Here is a 27,128-nt window from a genome sequence, read left to right as displayed (position 1 = left end):
GCCATGTATTGCAGGATGCCATTGAATCAGGACGAATTACGTTCGATGATAAGAAGAAGATGGCGGTGGACGAAAATCCTTTTCCACAGCCACTTGGAGTGAACATGGTGACATCTGGATTCAAAAACAAGTTGCTAAAATTCAAGTTGGTCGTAGATGATGGAGAAGAGGACCCTAGACCACATCCCAGTGTCTTTGAACGAATCAAAGGGAAAGAACCAAAAAAGGACGAAGACGTCCTGTGCACAAGATGTAAAAGAGAAATGAATAGCAATACGGAGAAACCAGGGATATGGCAGCATCCTCATCGCCCTACCTTCTTCCCAAACACTCAGCCTGGTAGAGGGCGAGGCACATCATTCTATAGAGGACCGCCTTTTGAGAGGCAGTTCAGGCCAGCAGATAATGGAAGAACATTCAGGCCGTAACCTCGCCCGTCGAATGTGTGGCATTCATTTCAGTATAATGCAGGAAGGGCAATACCCTTCGATGAGATGACTAGAACCCAACAAAGGCGTTTCCAACGAAACTATGGACGGATGATGAAGCAGCAACAGGGAGTGCCACATCCTAAATCGCCTAAACTACTCAAGGTAGCCAATCAAAATGTCCTCAAAGATAGTGAAGAGACCGGTACAGATGAATAATGAAGGAACTGCCAGAAACTTCTTCTGGGAGATCAAGGTTTGAGCGAGACAGAAGGGATGAAGAAGATCCAGACCAGCCCCTTACTATCCAATTCGGTACGTTGCCTCCTGTCGTGGCCAATAATTACCTACTGGCCAATGAATTCAAGAATAAAGAAAAAGAAGAAGAGAGGGAGGACAATGAAGGAGAAGCTTGCGTGATGGTATGTAAAGAAGGCCAGACTTCTAGAGAGGCCTACAACGATGAAGAGGACGATGGGATGACAGACATTGAAGAAGAAATCAACCTAGAAGTAGAAGAAAGAAAGAGAGGAGTATCACGCAATACTCTGTTGAAGCAACTACATCGAGAGGGAGTTCGCGAAGTAGACTTGTTGGGGAAACCATCTGGGCGTCCTTTCGATTTCTACGTACTGTACGGGATACCCAAAAGGAAGAAGAGAGTGCCTCGCTCTGAAAAGTATGGGTCACCTTCAAGAATAATGCCCCCTCCCACAGGTTGGGTAACTGATGAGGAAGCATTAGAAAAAAAGTAGGAAGGAAGTTCAGGAGACACAGGATCAGCGTGATATACTACACGTCGACTTATCACAGGGGGATAATTCGACCGAAAACAAGCAGGAAGTAGAAATAGAGGCTGTCGAAAAGGTTATTTTTAAACGGCCAGCCATGAAATTGACTAAACACTTGAGACCATTATACGTTAAAGCTCTAGTTAACGGTGTCCCAGTGTCAAAAGTGCTTGTCGACAATGGAGCAGCTATAAACACCATTCCATCTAGGATGATGAGGAAGTTCGCAAAGGCAGAGGGTGACATGATTCCTTCAGAAGTCATCCTCACTAGCTTCAATGGAGGAGCAACTTCAGCTAAGGGAGTTATGCCATTGGACATAACTATAGGGACGACTACTAGGACCACTGTCTTCTTTGTAATAGATGGTCCTACTAGTTACAATGTGCTACTAGGAAGAGATTGGATACACGGAAGTCGCTGTATACCCTCATCGCTCCATCAATGCCTGATCTTTTAGAATAACAAAGGCGAAACAGAGGTGGTACAGGCCGATCATACGCCTTTTGTCGCAGAAGCAAACTCAGTGGAAAAGTTCATGTACGAAGGAAACTATGGACCTATCAGGGTAGTACAAGATGGGGAAGAAACTCAGGTTGTTGCGCAAAGTGAAGAACCGTTCTCAGTGGACGCACTCACTGAAATGTTCAAACAGATGAGGCCAAATATAGTGGCCATGGAAGAGCCAGTAATTGGCAAAAGAATAATCAAGGAGTCTTGAATGGATTCTAAGTTACAAAAGCAAATGGCTGACATTCAGGCCTTCAAAGCCAGACTGATGGCTTTCAATAAGGAATGCAATGACAAGGCGAAAGAAGAGACAGCCCTAAAAGCACTGAAAGACAAGTTGGCAGTATTCGAGTTAGAGCAAAGCATTAGCCGAGAAGTCAACAAGGTGGACTGTTTGGAAGAGAAAGTACTTACAAGGGAACTGGACGACGAAGTGATGCGGATCGCCAAACCTGGATACGCTCAAGCACAAGACCCTCTGATCAAAGTAAATATTGGCAATGAAGGAGAAGATCGCCCAACATTCATCAGCCAAATGCTCGACCAAGAGGTTAGTAACAAATTACTCGCTTTGCTAAAAGAGTACAAAGATTGTTTTGCTTGGGAATATGAACAAATACCTGGTTTAGATAGAGACTTGGTGGAACATAGGTTACCAACTAAGCCTAATTTTAAACCTCATAGGCAACCTCCTAGACGTTTTGCTTCTAATGTGCTCCCTAAGATTAAGAAAGAGATAGAGAGATTATTGAAAGCAGGTTTTATTAGAATAGCCAGATATGTCGAATGGTTGTCCAATATCGTGCCAGTACTAAAAAAGAATGGTAAACTAAGGGTGTGTATAGACTTTAGGAATTTAAAAATAGCCACACCCAAAGATGAGTATCTAATGCCCACGGTGGATTCTTTTATAGACTCGACTGCCGGACATGTCATGTATTCTTTCATGGATGGGTATTCAGGATACAATCAAATTTATATAGCTGAAGAAGACATACAAAAAACTACCTTTAGATGCCTTGGGTCTCTAGGATGTTTTGAATGGGTGGTTATGCCTTTCGGCCTAAAAAATGCAGGGGCAACTTATCAAAGGGCAATGAATTTAATCTTTCATGATATGATAGGCAAGTTTGTTGAAGTGTATGTAGATGACATAGTAGTCAAGTCCATTAAAGAAGAAGACCATTTCGAACAGTTAAGATGTTCGTTTGAACGAATGAAGCAATATAAGCTAAAGTTGAATCCCTTGAAGTGTGCATTCGGTGTTAATGCAGGGAATTTTCTTGGTTTCTTAGTACACAAGAGAGGGATTGAACTTGATAAAAATAAAGCAAAGGCCATTTTAGAGGCCAAACCACCTAGTAACAAAAAAGAATTGCAAAGGTTTCTAGGCCAAGTAAACTTTTTAAGACGCTTTATTTTTAACTGTGCAGGGCGAACTAAAGTCTTTTCGCCGCTCTTAAAGCTGAAAAATCAGGACGAATTCGTCTGGAAAGAAGAACATCAAAAGGCTTTTGAAAGCCTGAAGACATATCTATCAAGTCCAACAGTGTTGGTGTCACCAATCCAAGGACGGCCAATGAAAGTGTATGTATCGGCTGAAAAAGAATCAATAGCTGGAATGGTTGCCCAGGAAGACCAATTTGGTGAAGAAAGGGAAATTTTAATAGACGGTTAACGAAATGTGAATGTAATTACTCTGCTATCGAAAAATTATGTCTTGCATTGTATTTCACATGTACAAAATTAAGAGCTTATTTACGGCCCGTAACCGTTTATTTAATTTCTAAAGTAAATTTAGTTAAGTATATGTTCTCGCGCCCTATTTTACACCAAAGAGTAGGCCTTTGGACACTAGCTTTATCAGAATTCGAAATATAATTTATACCTCAAAAGGCAGTCAAAAATCAAGCTTTGGCTAACTTTCTAGCCGATCATCCATGCCTTGACATGCCTAAAGAAATCGAACTAGAAATCAATTCGTTCGAGTTAAAACCTTGGGTGTTGTATTTCGATGGGTCAAAAACCTCTAAAGGTGTAGGAGTAGGAGTAGCATTGATTAATCCTTTAGGGATTTGTTACAAGTTCGCATTCACTTTAGACAGAATGTGCACCAACAATCAGGCCGAATATGAAGCCTTAATTGTAGGCCTAGAACTAATGATAGATATGGGAGTAAGAAATGTGATCGTTAGGGGCGATTCTCAATTGGTGATCCATCAATTGATCGGTGATTTTAAATGCCAAAGTGATTCCATTATAAGTCAATATGAGATCGCCCAAGAATTATTAGAAGAATTTGATCAAGTAGAACTTCAATGCGTTAATAGGATATATAACGACGTGGCAAATGAGTTAGCCCAAATGGCCTCAGGGTACTCAAAGGTTTTGAATTTGAAGTCTACTTGTGAGTATGGAATCATATTGCCCGTGACTCAAAGAAGGTCGAGAAAGATTGAACTTCACTGCATACAAGATGGAGATGCAATGGATTGGAGAACAGAGATTAAAGGGTTCCTTAAAGAACCTAATGGAGGGATTAGTAGGAAAATGAAACTGTGTTTGCTGAACTATACACTAATAAATGAAGAGTTGTTTAAGAAACGCTCCGATGGTGTATTATTAAAGTGTGTAAGTTTGCAAGAAGCCAAGACGATCGTGGCTGAGGTGCACGAAGGGATATGTGGAGCTCATCAAGCTGGCCAAAGGATGAGATGGTTAATTATTAGGAGTGGATATTTTTGGCCAAAGATGGGAGAATTATGCGTTCAGTATGCAAAGAGTTGTTTAGCATGCCAAAAGCATGGTCCAATACAAAGGGTGCCAGCACGAGAGATGGCACCTATTATTAAACCTTGGCCGTTCAAGGGTTGGGCGATAGACCTGATAGGGAAGATTTATCCCCCATCGTCCAAGCAATATACTTTTGTTATAGTTGCAACCGACTATTTCACCAAATGGGTAGAGGCGGTACCTTTGAAAGAGATCACCCAGAAGAATGTTATAGAGTTTATCCGTGATCACATTATTTATAGGTTTGGAATTTCACAAACGTTAATGGTAGATCACGGAACATCTTTGAATGGGGATCAAGTGAACAAATTTTTGAGCGAGTTTGGGGTTAAATTAGTAAACTCCACACCATACTACGCTCAATCCAACGGACAAGCGGAATCTTCTAATAAGATTCTAAAAAATATCATCAGAAAGATGATAGATGAAAATGCCAGAAATTGGCACGAATGTCTGAACAAGGCCTTATGGGCTTATAGAACATCATCTCGGTCAAGTACCAAAGTTACTCCTTTCCAACTTATTTATGGATAGGAGGCCGTTTTGCCTATGAAAATCAACGTGCAATCAATTAGAGTGTGCTTGCAACATAAGTTGAATGATGATGAGTATGTCGAATCACTAGTTCAAAATTTATTGGGGTTAGATGAATTAAAGTTGGACGTCTTAGATAGATTGCAAGTTCAAAAACAAAGAATGGCTAAGTTTTATAATAAAAAAGTCATAGCCAAGTCGTTCAGCCTGGGTGAACTAGTTTGGAATACAATACTCCCTTTGGATAGCAAGGATCCAAAGTACGGGAAGTGGTCGCCCAATTGGGAAGGACCATTCAAAACAAACAGTGTGTTGTCCAATGGAGCGTATCACTTGGAAGATTTAGATGACACCAAGCACGTGAGATTCATTAACGGCAAATATTTGAAAAAATATGTTCCTTTTTTATGGGAATGTGAACAGATAAGAGCATAATTAAAATATGTTGAACGATTAAAGGATAACAAGGTCAGAGCGAAATACGTTCAAATAAAGTCCTTTATTATCAAACGTTCATTACAAAGATGCGAAAATACAAATAATGGATGCTCTACAAACTACAATCAAAAGTAAGCTAATCTCCCGGTTGATCGCTGAGTAAGCCTCACACTGCCTTCCTAAATGCATCGCAGCAATGGTGGGATCGCCGAGTAAGAGGGTGGACTGGCCTTACCACCTTCCTAAATGCATCGCTGCAATGGCGAGCAAAGAAGCTGAGAAGCACTCTCAGCAAGCAAGTTGAGAAGCACTCTCAGAAAGCAAGGTGGCCCGCAAGCATCCCAAAAATTGCCTTCTATCATCGACTCCTTGTAAAGGACAAAGAGACGATGGGAAGAACTTCGATGGTAAAAACTTTGCTGCTGGCCAAAAAATATTTCCTATACCTCCCACACCAAAGGTGACATCAAGGCAAATGGTAAAATGGACGGACTAAACAGTCCATTTTTCGGATCGGATTGATTGTCAGAATGCCAAGCAATGGCAGCAAATTGGTTTCGAAGAAGAAAATGAAAATGAAGATGGAAGATGGAAAATGCGAAGCATTTATAGGGGGTGAAGATGAAGAGACATAATATGAATAGCCACATTTCTGCCTAGTAAATGGAATTAAATAGCTCAGAGTCTTGGGAAAAGTGGTGGAAATATCAAAAGAAAATGGATAAGATTTTTAGCACAAAGCAGTTAAATGCTTGAAGAATTGACGACTAAAAAAAACGAACGTCAAATAAATGCACAAGAAGTTAATGTTCATTAATGATGAACAAAGTTACAAAGGGAAAATCAAATTACAAAAGAAAAAAGACATCATATGTCTTAATTACAGTCCACCCCATACTGAACGAATTCGTTCCCTAAGTTTTTCCCAATCCTCGTTCTGCCGAGAGGAAGTGATGTTCAATTCGGCCGCGACATCATCATCAACTTCCAACTTCTTGTACTGCTCGACCAAGGACTTAGTTCGCTCAATTCCCTGGGAGGCGTTGCGCTTTTTAGCAGCCATTCTCTCCCTGCAGTCGTCCATTTTGGCTTGAAGTTCCTTCATCTGAGCAGCCAAATTAACCATCAAAGAGCCTTCAACCATGACTTCGAAAGAGATTTCTTTCAACTCGTCCTCAGCCTTGTTAATCTCCATACGCAAAGACTCTTTCTCAGATACGGCTCGAAGATATTGAGTACTTTTGGCCTTTAGTTCAGCATTCTTGGCCAGCAAAGAAAGGACCTCGGAGTGGATAACCTTCAACGTCGCTTTAAAATCGACAGAAAGATTGAGCGACGGAAGCGTCAGTGCTTGCTCCAACTTCGCATTCAAATGCTCAAGTTTATCCTTGTGTCTGGTAGCACTAGCCCTTCCAATGTCCATATCCATGAAGGACACGTACTCAAATATCGACTCCTTGAGGAACTTCAAATCTTCATTTGAAGAAACAGCAGGACGATCAGATGGAGCAGGGCTAGACGTCTGGACTTGCCCCCAGGAAGCGAACAAGTCTTGGATAGAACGCACAATCTTGTCAGTATCCTGCAAAGAAAATTGCCAATATTAAAGATTCTCATTACAACGAACAAGATAGAAATAGAAGTGAAGCAAAGATTACCTCATCAACAATCGTGGAAGATGGCATGTCCTTAGCCAAGTCTGCCAGCAACGACTCCTCCATTCGTGAGGACTTCCCCTTGTCTGAGCGAGAAGATGTTGCCACAATGGGCGGACTCATAGGAGTATCTGCGAAACTCAAGAGCAACAAATCAGAAACCAACAGCACAAGCAAATGTAAGACATCAAAAGACCGAATTACCTTCTGTTTCGATGTTTGGGGGGTTGATGCCCTGGTAAGAAGGTGGCTCATCCATGGGTTGTGATGAGGACTCTGGGACTGAAGATGTCTCTTTAAGCGTAGCCCCCTCATCAACTGATTTGGATGAAGCAGCCTCAGCGGAGGATGATGGAGCAGGAGCTGTCGATGCCAAAGCCTTTGAAGGAGAGGCTGAGCTTTTCTGAGAAGTCCAAAAGATCATCAGCACACAGAAAAGTTTCAAGTAAGGAAAAGTATGCTTGTGAGTAAACCAATTTAATTACCTTCCTTCTGACGATAAGAGGGGCATTATCATCATCATCATCAATATCATCCTCCAGAATGGGAGATGCTGAGGCTGGCCGTTTGCGGCTTAGGGCACTCTTGGCTGTAGTAGGCTTGACAGGGAGAGAAGAAGATGGACGAGCAGACTGTTTAGTGTGACGAGAAGGAGAAGGACTCCGAATGGACAAGGGAGTGACTAAAACAGGAGGAGGGAAAGAAATGCTCGGCTGGTCTAGTGAATAAAAGGCACGATTGGCGTCAGTCGCAAATAATCTGCGCTTCACTGACGGCCAGAGCTGTTCAAAAAGAGGGTGAATGGCGTGGCTAGAATTGAAAGGGGCTAATGAAAAATGGCTGGTTAAAAGAAGATTGCGAGCATTTATAGCCTCTGCCTCCACCTTATTAATAGTATGAAAACGGTCAATTAAGTTCCTTGAATAGCAAGGAGGAACAGGCCAAGTTTGGCCGAAACCAAGCTGGCGAGCAAAAAACTAGGGAGCATAAATTTCTACCCCCGCCTTGGCATTGGTCCCAGTTAAAATATCATGAAATAGCTCCCTCTCGGTTGAAAACTGGATCCAAATAAGCAGGGACGTGCTCGCGCTGTCTATAGTGGAGGGCGGATGTACATAGTTTGGAGTCAAAAAAGGAGGAAAAGGAAAAAAAGAAGAGATTGAATCCAAATAATAAAAGAATGAAAAAATGTCCCTTCTGGACATATTTAAAGGAGCCAAGGGCTCCATGGCTAGCCCATAACAGCTAGCAAAGGAGCGAGAAATTGATGGAGCACCAAGCAATGGAAAATAGGATCTCAACCACAATTGAGTGAACCAAAGAGGTCCACTGCCAGTGGGAGATGCACCATTCTTCAATTGAGTTTGAAGAGAGGCCATGCCTCTATAAAGGACAGCCAAAAACGAAGAACATAAATTCAAAGGCCTGCCACGCGCCAATTCGTGCGCTATAGGTAAGTAACTTAGGGAGGGCTTTATGCTTGGCACACACAAAACATATTTACAAAGCCAAACTAGAAGGAAGGCCACTCGCTCAGTATGGGAAGGCTCAGCGCTCAAATGATTGTGAAGGGTTTGCAGGCTTGAATAAGATTCGATGTAATTTTTACCAAACTTTGGGGTGCCACCAGAAACCAAGATACCAGGAAAAATGGTATCGCCCAAAGGTGGTAGATTCACCAGGGCCCCAACATCCCTTAAGGTAATAGACATGGGGCCAAGAGGGAAAATAAAGGTATTATACTCGGAAGACCAAAAACTCAAAGCAATCGAAAAGAGTGCTGAATCAAAAGTAGGGGGGCGAATAGAGATTTCTAACAAATCAGAAATCCTAGCGCTATCAAAGAGTGCCTTAGTAGGACCATGACCCACAAGGCGAGCATGCCACCTACGGAAAGTTACATCAGATTTAGGCCAAGTGCGAATACCTCTTTCACGAAGTGGCCCCAGCGACAGAGAGTTTAGAAATGGAGGGCCTTGAGTACAAGGAAACAGCTGACCCACCGCCGCCTGTTCAACTGCCTCTGCATTGTTGAAGAAAGGACCTAAGTAGAACTCATTGCGTTCAACATCGGCGGGCGCCAGAAAACTCGGAGTTATGTATGGACGACTCAGGAGTTTCTGAAAGTCATCAAAACTAAAGGAGTCGCCAGCTTGAGATTGTGAAGTAGCCATTTGAGATGGAACGAAGTTTTTCAGGGTTACGTAGCAGAGAAGCAAAAGATGAACAGTAAATCGTGGGAGAGACGCGAAAAATTTGAGGCGTGATTTAGTGGTGCAGTGAAATGGCGTGTTTGGGGGTTATAAGGGTTTGCAAAACGACGCACCTTTTCAAGTTATAGAAGAAAACAATGATTGAAATTCTTGGGAATTTCGAATGTTGCTAGAAACACAAAGTGAATATGGCAAAATTTAATAATTATTATTGATTCTGCCATATTGGGGGTAATTGTTGACACATAAAAATTCAGCCCAAATCGAACGACCCAAGGAGTGAAGCCCAATTGGAGGATCCCCAAATCAGATAGCCCAAAGAACGAAGCCCAATCAAACAAATGAAGATAAAGACCCAAATAGGGAGGCCCAAGAACGCGATAACGCCATCGCCCAAGCTTGCAAGTCGCCCAGAATCTGAGGCCCCACCCAAGAAACTATAATGTCAACCTGAAACTTCACGAAGAAAGAAATAAAGAAAATATCTCTAAAGTTGGCTAATGTGGTTGTCTAAAGGTGAGAAAGAAAAGGAAAAAATTTATAGAAACATAGAGTACGAAGAAAATGGTGTTTCCTTAGCCAAAAATTAAAGACTTTTTGGATTTTTTCCTCAAGAACACTCGTAAATCACAAAAAGGGAAGATAGATATTTCACAAACTAAAGCAAATGTAGTACCTTTTCTCAGAGAATATTTCTGCATAAATTGAAAAATTCACTGGTGGTGATTTTCACCTGCAAAGCATATAATTATAAACAAACCCTGCACTTCAATTCATCTAAATAAATAAATAAATAATCTTGAAATTCTAAAATCATAGTTTATACATGGTAATACAAGTTCATATATATTTTACCTTGATGATGGGGAGCTTGTCGTAGTCGCTATCACTCGGGTGCGTACTAGTAAACCTTCGGGTTGATGCAATAGCCAGCGAATCACGTCAGCCAAGTAAACAAAACAACACTAGGCAAGTCCGGTGTGATATGCTCGATCGAGATGGTGTTGGTAGGGGTGGTAGAGGGAATTGAACTCGTGATCAAAGACCTTTGCGATCACCTATTCCACCAACTCCGTCACCCCGTGGGGGCAGTTCATATATATTTTAGTACTATGGAAGTTTGAAAGAAACAAAGTGAAAAACGACAAATTTGAAAAATATTGAAGAAAAAAACATAGGAAACATATGGATTGAAGAAGAAGCCATATGCGTTTTTGTACATTAATGCTTCGAAGTTAAGAAAAATCACGATTTTTGAAATGTAAGTGAGATTTTTTGAAGACCCAGAAATGAATAATAATATTTTCACAAGATTGTACAACACATGATATAGATACAACCCTAGCCACAAAATAGAGGTCAAGTCATGTTCTGCTTGAATTTGAAGGTGGCGGTAAGTGGCAAAATAGTAAATGCCGTCAACGAGGAGGGTAAATATACACTCCATTGTAATTAATAGATGTATATAATACTGTAAGAATTTAGAGTTTTGAATTGGAAAATGAAATGTCCCGCACAAGCATGCAAAATATTTATCAGATATCTTTTTGTTAATGTATGATGTTCTTTCTCTATTTTATGCTACAAAGTTCTCTTGCAGAAGCTTTGGACAGAGTGAGGATAATTATTTGAAAATTGATATTTGTACATTGTAGCTTGACACTCATGTTGACAGGATGAAGTGGCTTTTCTTATGTGACTTTTTTGGTTTTTAAAAAAGAGGGTGAAACGAGAGAGGGAGGCAAAATTCATTTATTTTAGGCGCCATTTTCAGTTGATTTTTCCCCAAATATGTCCATGACTTCTTGACAGCGCTCGGCCGACCCATATTCTCCAGATTTTCCATCGCTCGACCATTGTATACTGAGAGGGAAAAGAGGACAAAATTGTTTCATTGTGGGCGCCGACAAATTGTTTCATGAAAATCAATCGATTTTTTCCCAAACCAGTCCATCGCTTCTTGACAGCGTAATTCCCTCGATTTTCCACCGCTTCACCATCGTATACTCTCAGACACCTGACTTTCACCGTCCCTTTCGTTCTCGACAGCTTTGGACGTTGCTCATTATCTGGATAGAAAATGGTAAGTTCGTTTAGCTCATTATCTGGACGGTTTTGCAGTTTATGATGATGATTAAAATGCAATGTGTTGATCAATTTAGCTGAAATGTTAGGCAAAACTCCCATCTCTATGGTACGTGCAGACCAGTATTTAAGTTCAGTGATCAAACAATCTCAATTTTATGAGTTTATTTTAGCTGAAATGTTAGGCAAACGATGTTCTCTCTGGTATATGCATACCACTACTTAAGTACAATGACCATTTATGTTCAGTGACCATTTCTCAATGTTGTGAGTGTATTGTAAATGTTGGTTCAAAGTCGAAATTTGGTTTTCTGATTTTGATGTGTATTTCTTATCATGTCGTAGTGAATGAAAGTTCGCAAGCTATGGATGACATTAATTTGGTGGAATCCGATAATGAGAATGTTATGGAGGATCCGAACTTATTGGGTGGTGATGAAATCATTGGCAGGGATGGTGCTTGTTCCTAAAGTGGGTATGAAGTTCAAAGAAGAAAAGAAAATGTTCAATTTTTACGGAAGATATGCGTACAAGGTAGGTTTTCCAGTGAGAACAAGAAATTCGAAGAAGGATGATGACGGGGTTGTGCGATATATTACTTGACGTGTAGTCGCGAAGGGAAAAGAAGCAGTACTACAATTGGTTCATCGAAGCCACAAGCAACTATCCAGCTAGGTTAACTGCATCTGCAAACAGTCATGGAATTTGGAGAATTAACACAGTAAACCTCTAGCATAATCATAGAACAAGCCCTACAAAGTCGAGATTATATCATTGCAATCAAGAATTGAGTGCACAAGTTAAACGGCGCCTTGAAGTAAATGATATTGCAAGAATTTTATTGCACAAAAGCTATAATTTTGCAGTGGTAGAAGCAGGTGGATACAAGAATGTGACTTTCGTGGAAAAGGATTGTCGAAACTATGTAGAACAAGTTTGGCGATTAAGGCTTGGAAAAGGCGACGTCGTAGCAATACAATCGTATTTTTCAGAAATGCAAGCAAGTTGTTCAGGGTTTTACTTTAGTATTGATTTGGACGATAATTCGAGACTAAAAAATGTGTTCTAGGCAGACAATAGGAGTAGGCAAGAATATAAGGAGTTCAACGATGTTGTGACATTCGATACCACCTACTTGACTAATAAATATGATATGTCTTTTGTTTTTTTTTGGAGTGAACCATCACGGACAGTCGACACTACTTGAGTGTGGTTTGTTGTCAAATGAGGATACTGGTACATTTGTATGGCTGTTTAGGACATGGCTGCAGTACATGCATGGTTAGGTGCTGCATGGGATAATTATTGATTAGGACAGGGCCATGCAAAGTGCAATTGAGATCGTTTTTCTGAATACGAAGCATAAATGGTGTTTGTGACATATATTGAAGAAGTTGCCAGAAAAGTTTAGATATCATATTCACAAGGGTTCTATATTTCATACTATACATGGATTGATTTATGATTCTCAATTTGTTGAACAATTTGATGATGGCTGGAAAACGATGATTGAGAAGTTTGAATTGCATGATAACGATTGGTTATTGGGTTTGTTGATAAAACAGATGCCGTTGGGTTTCTCGCTATCTCAAGACCATATTTTGAGCGGGGATGTCAACAATCTAGAGAAGTGAGGGTATCAATGCATTCTTTGGCGAGTTTGTGCACGCGAAGACATCCCTGAAGCAATTTGTTGAATAGTATGAAAGAGCACTACGAAATAAAGTGGAGAAGGAGTTCCAGACAGATTTTAAGTCGTACTCGCAAATGGTACCACTTGCAACTTGATAGGAAATGGATAAGCAATTTCAGGCAGTGTACACAATTTCAAAATTCAATGAAGTTTAGGAGGAGTTTACTGGGAAGGTTTATTGCGATCTCATATTTGTTTCCGATGGATGTTTTGGGATAACGTACGAGGTATGTGAGGATGTCATACACGATGAACATTCAAAGAAAAAACATTCTTTGTCTCATTTCGACAAGAAACATGTGAAAATATTTGCAGTTGCCATCTAGTAGAGTTCATACTATGTAGGCATGCTATCATAGTGTTGGCCCAGAATGATGTAAAAGCATTGCCTGACAAATATCTCTTACAAAGGTGGTAGAGAGATATTCAAAGGGCCCACACCTGGGTTGCGGTGAATTACGATGGACTGGTTAGTATACTTAGACAGTTGATATATGACAAATTGTGTCAGTCTTTTGCAAGGTTGGCAAACCTATTTGCAGATGATGTCGTCCGATCTACATCTCTTTTGGAGTGGATTGAACTGCAGTGTAATCAGGTTATGACATCAAAATCAAGTTGTGGGAGCAATGTCATTCCCCCACACATAACCCAGATAGATCATCAACGCGGAGCATCATAGGATACTGTAGCGCTGTTTTGAGGGATCCAAAATTCATAAAGAGAAAAGGCGCGCCTAGGAAACTTAAAAAAAAAAGAGCCCATTAGAAACTACGGCAAATGTGTGTTGAGAAGTTTTGTTATCAATAATGTTAAATTTTGAGCACACATAATTATTAACTTACGATATCATGTAGAGAAGTTCAACTACAAATAAAGGAAAGAGAACGAAGTCACGTACAAGTAATATGGGGAACGGTGCAAGTATCATTCAACCACCTTAACAAGCACCATATCCTCCGCACATGCCCTTTTCATTTTCGAAACTATTAATGGTAAGCATATTCATATTATTAATTTCTCTCAATACATATGTAGTGTACTGAAGGTTGTTATTTCATATAGGTTGACAAACAAAGCATTGCGTTTGCACAGCAATTATAGTCCTCCAACTTCATCCCAGGAACTATCGACAAGTCATGCTCAATGGTCAAGGTAATGCATTCTTTAAAGCATGTTTCCCTTGTGAATTGCATCTTTGGTGTTTGACTAATAATGTTCATACATCACAGGATTTTGAGCCATGCCCTACGGCTTTCCTCATGGATTCGACTGAGAAGGCACAAATACTTGAAATTGATCCATTATTTTTCTTTAATATATTGGTTGTTGAACACTTAGTGCATTGCAATTTTTTGACTCGGTTGTCTAAACTTTGTAGTATGAATTTGGAGAATTTTTAGTTGCTATTGAATCTAGCTACTTTTTAGTTCAGTGATTGATCGATGATGGTGTCCGAGAGTTTTGTAACAACTTTCTCTCTATTGATGTAAGTTAATTTTTGGAATTAATTTATAGTTTTTGGTACATCGTTGAATTATACGAATGCTGCCTATTTTGGGAATTGAATTATAAGATTGCTGTCTATTTTTAGTTGCCTAGTTGTGGAATTGAATTCATAGTTTTCTTGTTGATTAATACATGATTTTTGAACACAAAAGCAGGGGAGTTCCTACCTATTTTTTGTTTGCACACACATCACAGGGGAGTAATCTTTTATGGAAATTGTCTGTTTCTTAACATCACATGTGAGTACTTAGTTTTTCTCAACACAGTTTCATCAACAAAACGATAGGCTAAGTAACCAAGTGATAGGCATGACATTACATTCACCATAAAAGCTAAATAACCAAATGATAGACACCCAATTCCATTGACCACATAAACTAAATAACAAAATGATAGGCATGCAATTACAGACTCCAAATATGCGAAATGTTAGGCAAACACATCAACAACAACAAAAGTAGGCCCACACTTTTCACTTCTTATTCCCCTCCGCAACAGCATTTCCTTTACGTAGTTCACGGAAATATCCACATCTTTCTCGTGGCTTAGGTGACACATGGTTTGGAACACACCAAATATATCTTCATCTAATTTGTTCGCCAAAGGCTTAGTAGATGTACTGCAAACATTCTTTGATTCACCACTTGTTTCTCCTACTTTAAACCACTTCCAATAGCCAGAGTTCGCGCTGCAACAATTGAACCATTTACGTTTGTGCTCCGTATCCTTCTCCACCTCAAAACATTTTACAAATGAATGTTTGCATGATGGGCATGATCGTTTATTTGGGAAATCAACGAAGAGGTGACTGCTACACTTACAACTATGACATACTCCATGATTTCTCCCGCCTATTACAAGCTGCCCCTTAACCTCGAAGAGAGAATGAACAAAACAAAAAAACAATTACATAACAATGAGCATCATAGCCTCGATTCAATCTCACAAATTTTATATTACAAATTTACATCATAGTCTTAGTTCAATGAACAAAGCCTCAGTTCAATCTCACAAATTTCATATTAAAATATACATCATAGCCTCAATTCAATGAACAAATGAACAAAACCAAAAAATAAATAAAAAATAAATACAATTTTGAAGACTTTCATATCTACAGTGTATCAAATTTAGATAAATAATAAGATGGGCTTTGAGCAGTTTGTTTATATAGCCTACTTGTGTGTTATAACCCATTCACTCATAGTCAAAGTCAAGAAAATTATTTAGTCAAAGTCTAAAATTCAATTGGTCAAAGTTAATGTCAAATACGAATTTAAATGAAATAAATTATTTTATGGGGGGTTTAATTTATTATGAAAAATAGTTAAAGGTTTAAAATGGATAAAACTTAATTTTAGGGATCTAATTATATATTATTGGAAGTAAAGGACTAGATATTATATTAAATTGAAAATAAGGATTTCCTTTGCAAAAATAAGTTAGTGGAGTCCCAATGTCCACATTTTAATCCCTTTTCCTTGACTCTTCATTTGCATCCATATGTATAGAAGAATTGGAGACTACAGGGAAGAATCCGAGAGAAAGGAAGAAAAAGAGAAAGAAAAGAAGAAAAAAAAAAAAGAGGAAGAAGAAAGAAGAAAAAATAGGAAATTTTTGTCAAGTTATTAGAAATAAGTGGTCTACTCTATTAGGCTTGAATTTCTCAATTTTGAAAGGTAAGTAAAAAGTTACTTATTGTCAAGTTGTGTTTGATTTTATAGTTGTTAGATTGTTAGATTAAATTCAATTTTATTGAAGGGGTTAAGTGTAATAAACTATGAAATTGAGTAAAATGAAAGAAAAATTAGTTTTAGTTATTAAAGAGACTGTAGAAATCGCCCAAACGTGAAATGATTAAGTTTGGGTATCGCCTATTTAATTATTGAAATTATTTAAAATAATTAATTGTTTATTTAAAAATTATATCGTATTTCAGGTGACGATACTGACATCAGAACAGCTTACCATCCGGGTTGATTTTTCGAACATAGTACTGTGAGTGGAAAAATATAAATATTTTTAAAGTAATTATAAATTAAGTATATTGTTAAAATATGTGCAATTATATGCAATTATGTATTCGAATCACATGGTTATTATGAAAATATCTTTTATTATGATACATGTGGAATTTCAAGGATTATTTATTGTACGTTTGTGACTTGGTATATGAGACATGTGATATTGAGATTTGTTTGGTAAGTGGGACGTGATATTGAGATCGACCAGAAAAGTACCTGTGATTATGTACTTCTTCTAGTTCACGGAGGGGCCTTGGCCGTGTTCTATCATACATGGAGGGTCTTGACCTGACATTGGTCTCGATCGTATACATATAGTTCACAGAGGGGCCTTAGCCGTGTTCTAGAATTGATTATGAGAGGTCTTTGAGATCGACTTTCGTTCACGAAGGGGGCCCAAAGGCCCGTGGCGAAAGTTCTTAGCCCGAGAGGCGGATTATATATTTCAGTCAGAGGGTACATTTTAGGTGGATTTTTCAGCACGTTTGATGTGATGAGATTATAACATGATTATCAACTGACGTTATATCATGATTTTGAGATGATCTTTTACGACCTTATGTGAATATTTCATTTTTTGTTATAATTACATGATGTTAGTTTGTGAATTATTAAATGATATGAACTTGATTTTCGATAGAAATGTAAAATTGAAAAAATATAATTATTTTCGAATTTCTCCACTCATTGAGCTATTAGCTCATATATTTTCCCACGATTTTTCCTACAGGTAGCAATTGATTATTTTTAGCTGGAAGAGCCTAATGATTTTGGAATGAGAGCCACACGACATGTTGAATATTATATAACTCATATTGATGAAGCACGAAGTAAATATTTTGGGCCCATCGCATTATATTTTATATAAGCATTTGATTTTGTTGCATTTTATTTTAAATAACTCATAGTCAGGCTTGGTGATAGATTTGACATCTAGTCAGCATCTATCATCGACGCACGTCACGTTTCGAGTCCACTAGGGTGATTCGGGATGGGTCGTGTCATTGTGCTTTTTGAGTTCTGTGTGATAGGCAGTTTTTCCCCTCTTTTGAAACTATTTTGCTGCTTGGAAGTGATAATTAAGAGCTCAAACATGAAATATTACTTATTTCTCGAGCAAAATGAGTACTTGGAAGAATTTTGAAAGGTAAACATAATTGTAGAAGCAGAAACTTTGATTTTTGTTTTTTTTTCTCCAGAAACATACCATTTGGTCCAATTCTAGGTTAGTCCTGATGGTTCAAGTAAAAAAGTCAACCCCTAGTTTTTAAAATGGGAAAATACAAGAAAGAATGAAGAAACGAAATCGAAAAAGAAGGAATAGGGTATAACATTATTGGTAAACATCAAATTTGAATTCAATTTCGCTAAACGCAAATACACAAACGCTAAACAACATTCATACCCCCATGTAAATCAAACATCATACGTACCAAAAGTTTGCTGTAGATTCCGACAGAAAAGACGTTGGTCGCGGACTTGAACGGAAGAATATCGGGCAAACGGCCGATGATTGGAAAACAAGCAAACTAGACCAAGCTTCTTCTGTCGGGATTGTTGAGTTCTTCAATAGAGTTGGAGAAGATGGATGAAGTCAGGGGCAGGGAGGGAGACAATGGATCGAGGTGTGTAGGGTTTCAATGATTTGGGGGAAAATGGATAAAAATGTATTTGAAATGGGTATACATATTGGGCCGGTTTCCATTGATTGGGTTATTTTATTTCCACATCGTTCTGTCAGCCAACTCTGTACCGATAGCCGGATCCTAATTTTTTTAATTTCTCTTGTACTTTGTGGTGGTGTTGGGACGGCGTGGGTTTGGGGAGGGATAGGGTTGGGATTTCATAATTCTGACAATTGTATTTAGTTTGGATTTGGTAGTACAGCTATTAAAAAAAAGCTGACTTAGCCAAGTTGTAATATGGAGGGCCAGTAGGTCTTATCTTCTGGATAATTCCACCTTGTCTGGTGGCGCGTCTAGTACTCACAGTGGTTATGCTTGTTTACTGAACTTTTTGGGCTAGGTCTAGGCCTACTAGGCGAATCGAGCTTGTCCATTGGTTTCCATTTTGGTATAGATTTTAGGAAAAGCCTGTTGGCCCCCTTTTGGCCTGGCTTTAAGCCTAGCTAAAAAGCAAGGCTCTAGATTTTAACCTATAAAATAGATTTTAACTTTAAATTAAAGTTAATAATTAATTTTAATCACTTATTTTTATGGTATTCACAACTTTTTAATAATATATTGATCAAATTTTATAAAAATATATTGAAAAATTGATTTTAATCTACATCAAATAGGGACTAAATATAGGGAAAATTAGCCCAATACTCTGAAGATTTAAAAGATTAGATTAATGCCCTAAATAAAAATTAAACTTTGTATAAACCATATTATTTACGTCTTTACTAAAATCCCCAAACCTCAACCCTTTTCCACGTTGCTCATTACAGAACCTCATCTCTCTCTCCTACATCTCTCATTTTAGAACCTTCATCTCTGCCATTCCTGCAGCTCCATCGTCTTCCTCCGTCTCCTCTTCAAGGTTCTCTTAAACATCGAGTCCTAAAAACCCCAAATCGCTAGTCTCAAAAACCCGCACTTGATTCATACTCCAAAATCAAAAACTTTAACTTTGAATTCTACAATAGCTGGAGACAATGGGTTGAAGATAAAAATAATTATTGATGAAGAAGTATCTTCGAAGAAGAAGAAAAGAATTTTTTCAAAACATTATAAGGAATTTGACTATATATTCCACTTTCAGTCATTAAGGAACCAGATTTTGGTACAAATGAGACAGATTGATTTCATTGGACATTTCATAAGAGGTAGTTTTGGATTAAATGAGTGATGGCAGCAAGGAATTCATGTAACTAACCCCAAGTTTACATGGAACAAGAATTGGGTATTGTTGTATTATGTAATTTGCATATGTTCGATAATTCTCTTGTTTGTTGTTTATTCTTAGCTAATTGGTTGGTTAATCTCTTTAATTGCCACAATATATCCAAACTCCATGCTTTTGTTATGCTGAATGTAACTCTGTTAAAGGCTTGCACTTTTGGTGTTTAAGGTCCAAAAAATCACCTGCTAGTATTTGATCGAAAACTTATTCTTTCAATTGGATATTTTTGGAGATAGAAATCTTAGCACAAATAGTTTAAATATGTGATTTATATGCTCTTAATCGAAAACTTATTCTTTTCAATTGGACAGTTTGGTATTTAAGGTTAGCTTGCTGGTTTTGTTGTTTGGCAATATAGAGTGGAAGGTAAGGAGATATGGCAAGTTGTCATGGCTCCTGCTTCAAGCCCTTCTTCATCAATAAAGGCAGCAGAGAGTGTAGAAATTCAAGTGCTACTTGTGAGTAGTCTCAAGGTATTAGGGCAATAAGGATGGAAATATTGTTGGAAGAGCTATGCAATGTGAGGTGGAGAGATATGTATCGAAAGAGCAACTAACAAATCTTGGTTTTTCAAAATGGTGGATGTGGAGAGAGATGTATAACTTTTTTTGTTTTGTTTATCACACTTGTGTTACTTTTTATATTTTTGTTACTTTTTTTAGATTTCTGTCAGTTTTTTTGGAATTTTTTACTTTTTTTTTAGTGTTCGTCACTTTTTTTCAATCGCCTTCTTGAAATTTCTATCACTTTCTTTAGCGACAAACATTATTTTTTTAATAAAAATGAGATTGTGTTTCATATTTTAATATAAAAGTGACATTAAACTTTTAAAGGTGACATTGTGTCTCCTTTTTAAATTTGTCACTTTTTTAAATTTCTGTCACTTTTTTTAATTTGTCACTTTTTTAAGTATTGTCTCTTTTATTTTTGAATTTGTCACTTTTTTAAGTGTTTGTCATTTTCTTGAAATTTCTATTGTTTTTTTATAGTGACAAACATCATTTTTTAATAAAAATGAGATTGTATATCATTTTTTAATATAAAAGTGACACTAAACTTTTAAAAGTGACATTGTGTCACTTTTTTTTAAAAAAATGACAGTTTTTATAGAAAAAAGTAACATTGTGCCAGTTTTTTTATTTTACAAAGTATTTTTTACTTTCAAAAAACTTCAAATAATTTTTCAAAAGACCCTCAATTTTAAGGGTATTTTTGTAAATTGCCCCTAAATATATACAGAATTTAAATAGTAGGTCCATAGAGCCCAACTTGCAAAGCCCACGAAGTAGGCTCGACTTGGCCTTGAATTCAATTTAAAGCAGGTTGCTCGTCCATGGTCTAAGCTCCCACGAGCTGACAAACGGGCTTGGCCCAACCTTATTTCCAGCTATAAATAATAAGGTTGACCTTAATAAATTTCTTCGTCATCTTGAAATAGTTTTGTACTCTAAAAATGTTCTCTCTCCGTAGAAAGAAAAATGAGTGCTTATATCTCTGCATTGTCACTCGATAGTTGATATTATAATTTATAAAAGTCGACATCAAGCTATTGACACTTTATCCAATCTTTCTGATCAGAAGGGATTTACTTTTTGGAATGAACTTGCAAAAATTCAACTCGAACAATGCACATAAAAATCTTCAAAATATAATGAACGCGAGGAATAATAAGGGCCTGTTTGGGCCCAATTTTTTCCTCCAAAAAATTGATTTTTTGACCGTTATTTCACCATTTCAGTCGTCATATTTGACTTCTTCTCTCACGGGTAGACCCCACTTTTCTTCTAACGGTCAAAAAATCAATTCTCAAAATCACTCTCAAACAGCCTCTAAATATAAAGCAAGAAATAAGAACTAGCAATAATTAATGATTTCTCCCAATTGAATTAGAATTGGCAGCCAAATTATAATTGAGCGGTGGCAGAGCACTTACGAATTACTAGAGCAGCGTAGTAACAAACGGCAACGTTTTGGCTTCAAACCAAATGATTCATATTCAAGAAATGGGGAAGTTTTGAATTTGAGTTTCTAGTTGTGAAATGTAACAAATGAACCCTCCTCACTTATGCTCCATAATTGAGAAAGCAAATTATATATTACATGGATTAATGCATTACATTTAGCCTTTGTTTGAATCCAATTATTTTTATTAAAATACATTTTGCAACAGTGATTTAACCTCATTTCAACCACACATTCTTTATTAAAATAATATTACATGTAAATTCAATTTTTTTCTTTATTTTTTAACCACACATTTTCCATCAATACACTATTTAAAAATGCATTTTTTGGCAAGAATGGGGGCTCAAACAAGGACTTAGTATAATTGTATTGTAGGAAGATATATTAAGATTACTTTTAACATTATCGGTTACTATTATTTATATTTTTCCTTTGACGACATTTGAATCATTATCATTTTGCCACTTTTTAGTAGTGACAAAATAGTAGCCACGTCTCTGATGAAGATTGGCTACGTGTGGTCAAATTTTGTTACCACGTGTTGCTACTGTTTATAAGTTGTTGAAATTATAAATTTAATAAACATAAGTAGTAAATAAGTAAGTAGTGGTTGTGCGTCTTAAAAAATATAAGGTTAAAATTAAAGTTGAATCAACTTAAATTATAAGTTAATTTAATCCCAACATGGACTAACATAACTTCGGTGAGAGTTAAAAATTATGTGCAAGAGCAAAAAGATGTAGTCGCATGGTATTATTACAAATGTAATATATGGGCTCAGATGATACTTTCTAAAGCCCAGTTGTCAACAGTATAAAATTTATTACGGGGACTTATGTGTATATAACGGAAAATCTAGGGGCCATTCCCAAAAGACCAGTTGATTTCCCCTGAGAGCATTTTTTACTTAATTTTTCAACTTTGAATTCGTGAAAGGAAAATAAAGAAATTGAAATCATGGGGATGGATACACATTGATATCAAGTGGAAAGGTACAAAAAAGTCAAAGAAGAGAGTCTAATATGCCAACCTGAATAGTGGCATCCATTCCGTGCCCCACCTCGTCCGGGATTTTTTGCCCCATGTCGTGTATAAGGTGGATTAGTGTGGCGCATTCAGTTGCCCATTTACTGTTCCCTCTTGCTCTATTCGTCTCGAAGCCCCCACGACTCTCTACTCGATTGAATTTTTTTTGTCATCTTTCCACCGTCTGATTAAATTCTTGTTGACAGATCAAAGTACATTTTTGTAAGGATGTAAATTTGGTTTGTCGACTCAAACGTCCTGTGGCTCGGCTTGAAAAAAGTCTGAGTAAGGCTAGCTCATGGCTTGGAGAAACCGAACCGAGGCTCGGATCTAGCCTCATTTTAGGGTATTAACTCGAGCTCGAGTTAGCCTGTATAGCTGAATTAGCCACACGGGCCATTTTGGGCCCTAATAAGCCAAGCCTTAGGAGAAAAAAAAAAAAAAAATACTGCTAAGCAACAATAATGTTTAAAAAAAAAAAAAATCCTCTAAAAAAATTGGCTTAAAGCAACTACACTGCTGCCATAAAGAGGCAACAACGTGCTAAGCATTTGTGGCAAATTGAAATTTGAATTTCAAATTTAGTTGGAATGGTGTTTTTTTTTTTTTTTTTTTTTTTTTTGGGCTATAAATATGAGTTAAATTTTCGAGTTTCATATCAATTATCTTTAATCAGTTTTAATTTGCAATATTCTAGTTTCAACTTCAATCTCCAAATTCTTTATTCTAATATAAAATTTCTTGTACTGTAATATTCAGTTTCTTTTGTAATAATAGTCATATAATATAGATGGATTTTACTAGTGATGAAAATAATTCGTTTAAAGGTAGTTCGAGTACTCCAACCGGTTACGATGCATCTCAAAATGTTCCAATTAATGTGGAGGATATCGAAAAGGAAGAAGTACTTTAGATTAAAAGGTCGAAGAAAGAAATCTCGGATTGTTGGCAATATATGACACGTAAAAAAGTGGGTGTTAAAATGGAGTTGATATTTGAAAAGCATGTCGTAATTACTGTGGCTAAGAATTTAGTTGGAAGTTCGGTCCAAGCACAATACATTTAAATAGGCACGTATTAAGGAGTTTCAAAGCGAAACCAGTCGATCTCAATCCGAAACGAACCAAACTAGTGTTTGGCGATTCTGGTTCTACTCTTTCCACATTTGTATATTTACAGGAAAAATTTCGTGAAAGAATTTTTGCATACGTAGTTAAAACAGAGATGCAGCTTACGATGATAAACTCAATACGTTTTATTTGACTCGTGCAAAATTATCTCCAACTCAAGTATACTTATTGTAGAAATATTATTCGTTTGGATAATATAAAATTATGTAACAAAAGAAAACGAGTTGCTATTGAACAATTAAAAACTTTTAATAGTGCTATCTCGTTTATCTCTGATTTGTGGACCAGTGGTAATAAAAAAGGTTATATTGCTGTTACGACTCATTAAACCGATCACATGTGGCTTTTATATAAAATGATTATTACATTCAGATGTGTATAATATTCTCATAGTGTCATTAATACATATATGATTTTAAATAATATTATAAAAGAATATAGTATACAAGAAATAGTTCGAAATTTTACTTTTGATAATGCTAGTGTGAACAAATATGTTATCAATAAATTTATTAATGATTTTAACCCTATATTTGGAATTTTTTTCATCAACGTTTTGCATGCCACATTATCAATTTAATTGTAAAAGATAGATTAAAACATATAAAATTGTCTTTAGATAAAATTAGACAATAATAAATTTTATTATTGTATCACTACTAAGAAAATAAGTATTTAACAATTTGTGTGCAGAATATGGCTTACAGAATAAATCATTTACCACTAATGAAACCCATAGATGGAACTATACATATTTTATGTTATACTCGTATGAAAATTATGATAAAGTTATTTCACTAATTATAATGGAAGGCATATATACGAAACATAACATAATTTGAAAGATTGGGAATAGTCTATTGCAATTTGTATGAATAAATTCTTAAAACCTTTTTTCGATGCCACAAAAGAATATAGTGATGTTTATTAGCATACATCTTCACTTGTTTCAAAAATTGCAATCGTAGACATAAAAAATAAATAAATAAGTAAATAAAATAAAATGGACTGGATCGATTTAAATTATTAGCCCAATTAAATCTTAAGTTTACTAAAGTTCATAAAAAACCAAAAGCAAAATCCAAAAGCCCATACCACATTTTAAATAAATAAACAAACAAATAAATAAAGCTATAATTACTCAATTATCTCTTTTAATTAAATATAATTGAGCAATTACCAAAATTAGCCCGAATCGTCCCCTATAAATAAGACCAATGGTCCATAACACGAGACACAGAAAGCAAGCAAGAAAAGAAAGCAAAGAACAACACGAAGTGCTGAAGAAATCTCAAGGCTGAAAGAAGGGAAGAAATTCTGTCAAGCCTTAACTCGGTGAACCCCAAGAAGATAAAAATCTTCTTCGAATCAAACAGGTTCACACCAAATTCAAGAAGATCAAAGTGTTCTTCAAATTAAATCAAATTCAAGTCCAAGTCCAAGCCTCAAGATTCAAGTTCTAAACAAGTCAAATATCGACAAATCAAATTTTCAACAAATTATTGAAGATCAGGATTTAAGCCACGTGGCCCCTCGTCTTCAAATATTCAGATCATTAATCAGAGGATTTTGCAATTTTGCAACTACAAGAAGGTCAACATCATTTGTATTTATCTAAATACAATTTGTAACGATTTCTGTATTTTAATACACGAAATTCCGTCGTACAAATTTCTTGGCACGCCCAGTGGGACCTTCTTGTCCTCTCATCTTTTGATCTCAAAATCTTCAAATTTCAAATATTACATCAGCAATGGCAGGTGAAAAGGCGAAACAAACTATGACTTATCTCGAAGAGACACTTACTAAACTCTTCCACGCGACCAGGGCCCAAACAAAAACTGGGAAAACTCAACTGGTCACACCACTAAAGAAATTCTCCAACAAAAACAGAATGAAAATTGCCTTCAGAAAGCCAAACTCTCATTCGACACAAAAAACCATGAGTTCGACGAAAAACTCTCGTTCGGGATCCATCTCCAGTGGTAGATCCTTATCTGGATCCCCTCATGCTACTTCTCAGCAAAAGTGAGAAGATGATACTTCATCTGAAGAATCACTTGAGCCAGTGATGGTCACAGAAGCAGCATCGGGCTCAGATGATCGAATCCAACAAATGGCTTTAGCTATTGAAAAATTAACAAAGTTGTTAGAAGAAAAAGATGCCCAAATTAACGCACTCATGCATAAACTAGAGTCGCAAAATCCACCGCTTAAAGAAGATCAGGAAAATTTAGGATCTTCCAAGGCCAAAGAGTTAGAAGTCCAAGAATATCAGCAAAAGCAAGATATACATGATCAAATAATTGTTCAAAATGTGTTGCGTGACGCCACTCAACTCTCCGTTGGCTCTCTATCCGTCCAACAACTTCAACATATGATTGCGGACACCATTCGTGCCCAACATGGTGGTTCGTTGCAATCTTCATTGGTGTATGCCAAACCCTATAGTCGTCGAATCGACGAAATAAGGATGCCACTTGGTTACCAACCTCCAAAGTTTCAATGTTTTGACGGAAAGGGCAACCCAAAGCAACATGTTGCTCATTTTATTGAGACATGTAACAATGCAGGTACTTACAATGACACAATGGTGAAGCAGTTCGTACGCTTCCTCAAAGGTTCTGCATTTGAATGGTACACAGACTTACCGGCAGGGTCAATTGATAGTTGGAATCAACTCGAGCGAGAGTTCTTAACATGCTTCTACAGCACCCGACGAACTGTCAGCCTTCCAGAACTTGCTCGAACAAAGCAGAGCAAGGAAGAGCCTGTAGTAGAGTACATTGAACGCTGGAGAAACCTTGTGCTTAATTGTAAAGAACGAATAAGTGAAGCATCTTCCATCGACATGTGTGTACGAGGCATGCATTGGGGATTACTCTATAATCTCCAAGCAAACATGCCTCACTCATTCGAAGAATTGGCGACACGTGCTCATGATCTGGAGTTCCAAATTGTAAGGCATGGGAGTTATTTACCAAGTGACAAGAAAGATCCTAAGAAGGATATAAAGAAGGACGTTAAGACAAGTAAATCCAAAGAGGCTATGGCGATTTCTACAGCTCGTGCAAAGATAGCCTTCCAAGGGTCAAACTCGAACTCAAAACCGAAGCTAGAGTTCAGACCTAACAAAGGACAAGTCCAAAGTAGAAGTCATGTGACTCTAAAGGAACTTGAAGAAAGGGAGTACCCATTCTCAGATTCAGAAGTTTCTGGAATTCTAGATTAGCTCCTTGAACAGAAAATAATCGAACTTCCAGTACCAAAAAGACCTGAGGAGGCTGGTAAGATCGATCATCCTAAATACTGTAAATTTCATAGGATCATTAGCCATCCAGTGGAAAAATGCTTTGTTTTGAAAGATCTTATTGTTCGCTTGGACAAAGAAAATAAGATCAAACTTGAGACTGGAGAGAATCCAACA

At 37.2% G+C, this 27,128-nt stretch overlaps 1 protein-coding gene across 3 annotated transcripts; it reads right to left on the bottom strand.

Annotated features, from left to right (window-relative positions):
- Positions 1 to 14,923: 14,923 nt before the first annotated feature.
- On the bottom strand, positions 14,924 to 18,490 carry LOC111401717. 3 transcript variants are annotated; one of them, XM_023029574.1, is made up of 3 exons: positions 18,107 to 18,490; positions 15,471 to 15,522; positions 14,924 to 15,375 (listed from the first exon to the last, which is right to left on the bottom strand). In XM_023029574.1, exons 2-3 carry the CDS (start codon positions 15,486 to 15,488, stop codon positions 15,079 to 15,081), a joined length of 315 nt encoding a protein of 104 aa, XP_022885342.1. In that variant the 5' UTR covers positions 15,489 to 15,522; positions 18,107 to 18,490; the 3' UTR covers positions 14,924 to 15,078. The 3 variants fall into 3 exon arrangements, with proteins under 3 accessions (XP_022885342.1, XP_022885344.1, XP_022885343.1); XM_023029576.1 differs by having other exon boundaries at positions 15,471 to 15,516; XM_023029575.1 differs by lacking the exon at positions 18,107 to 18,490 and having other exon boundaries at positions 15,471 to 15,930.
- Positions 18,491 to 27,128: the final 8,638 nt, after the last annotated feature.

Source organism: Olea europaea, chromosome 10 (genome assembly GCF_002742605.1).
Source record: "Olea europaea var. sylvestris chromosome 10, O_europaea_v1, whole genome shotgun sequence".
In the NCBI taxonomy this organism is placed as follows: domain Eukaryota; kingdom Viridiplantae; phylum Streptophyta; class Magnoliopsida; order Lamiales; family Oleaceae; genus Olea; species Olea europaea.
The sequence above is the reverse complement of the archived record's forward strand: the minus strand, read 5'-3'. Positions and strand labels throughout refer to the sequence as shown.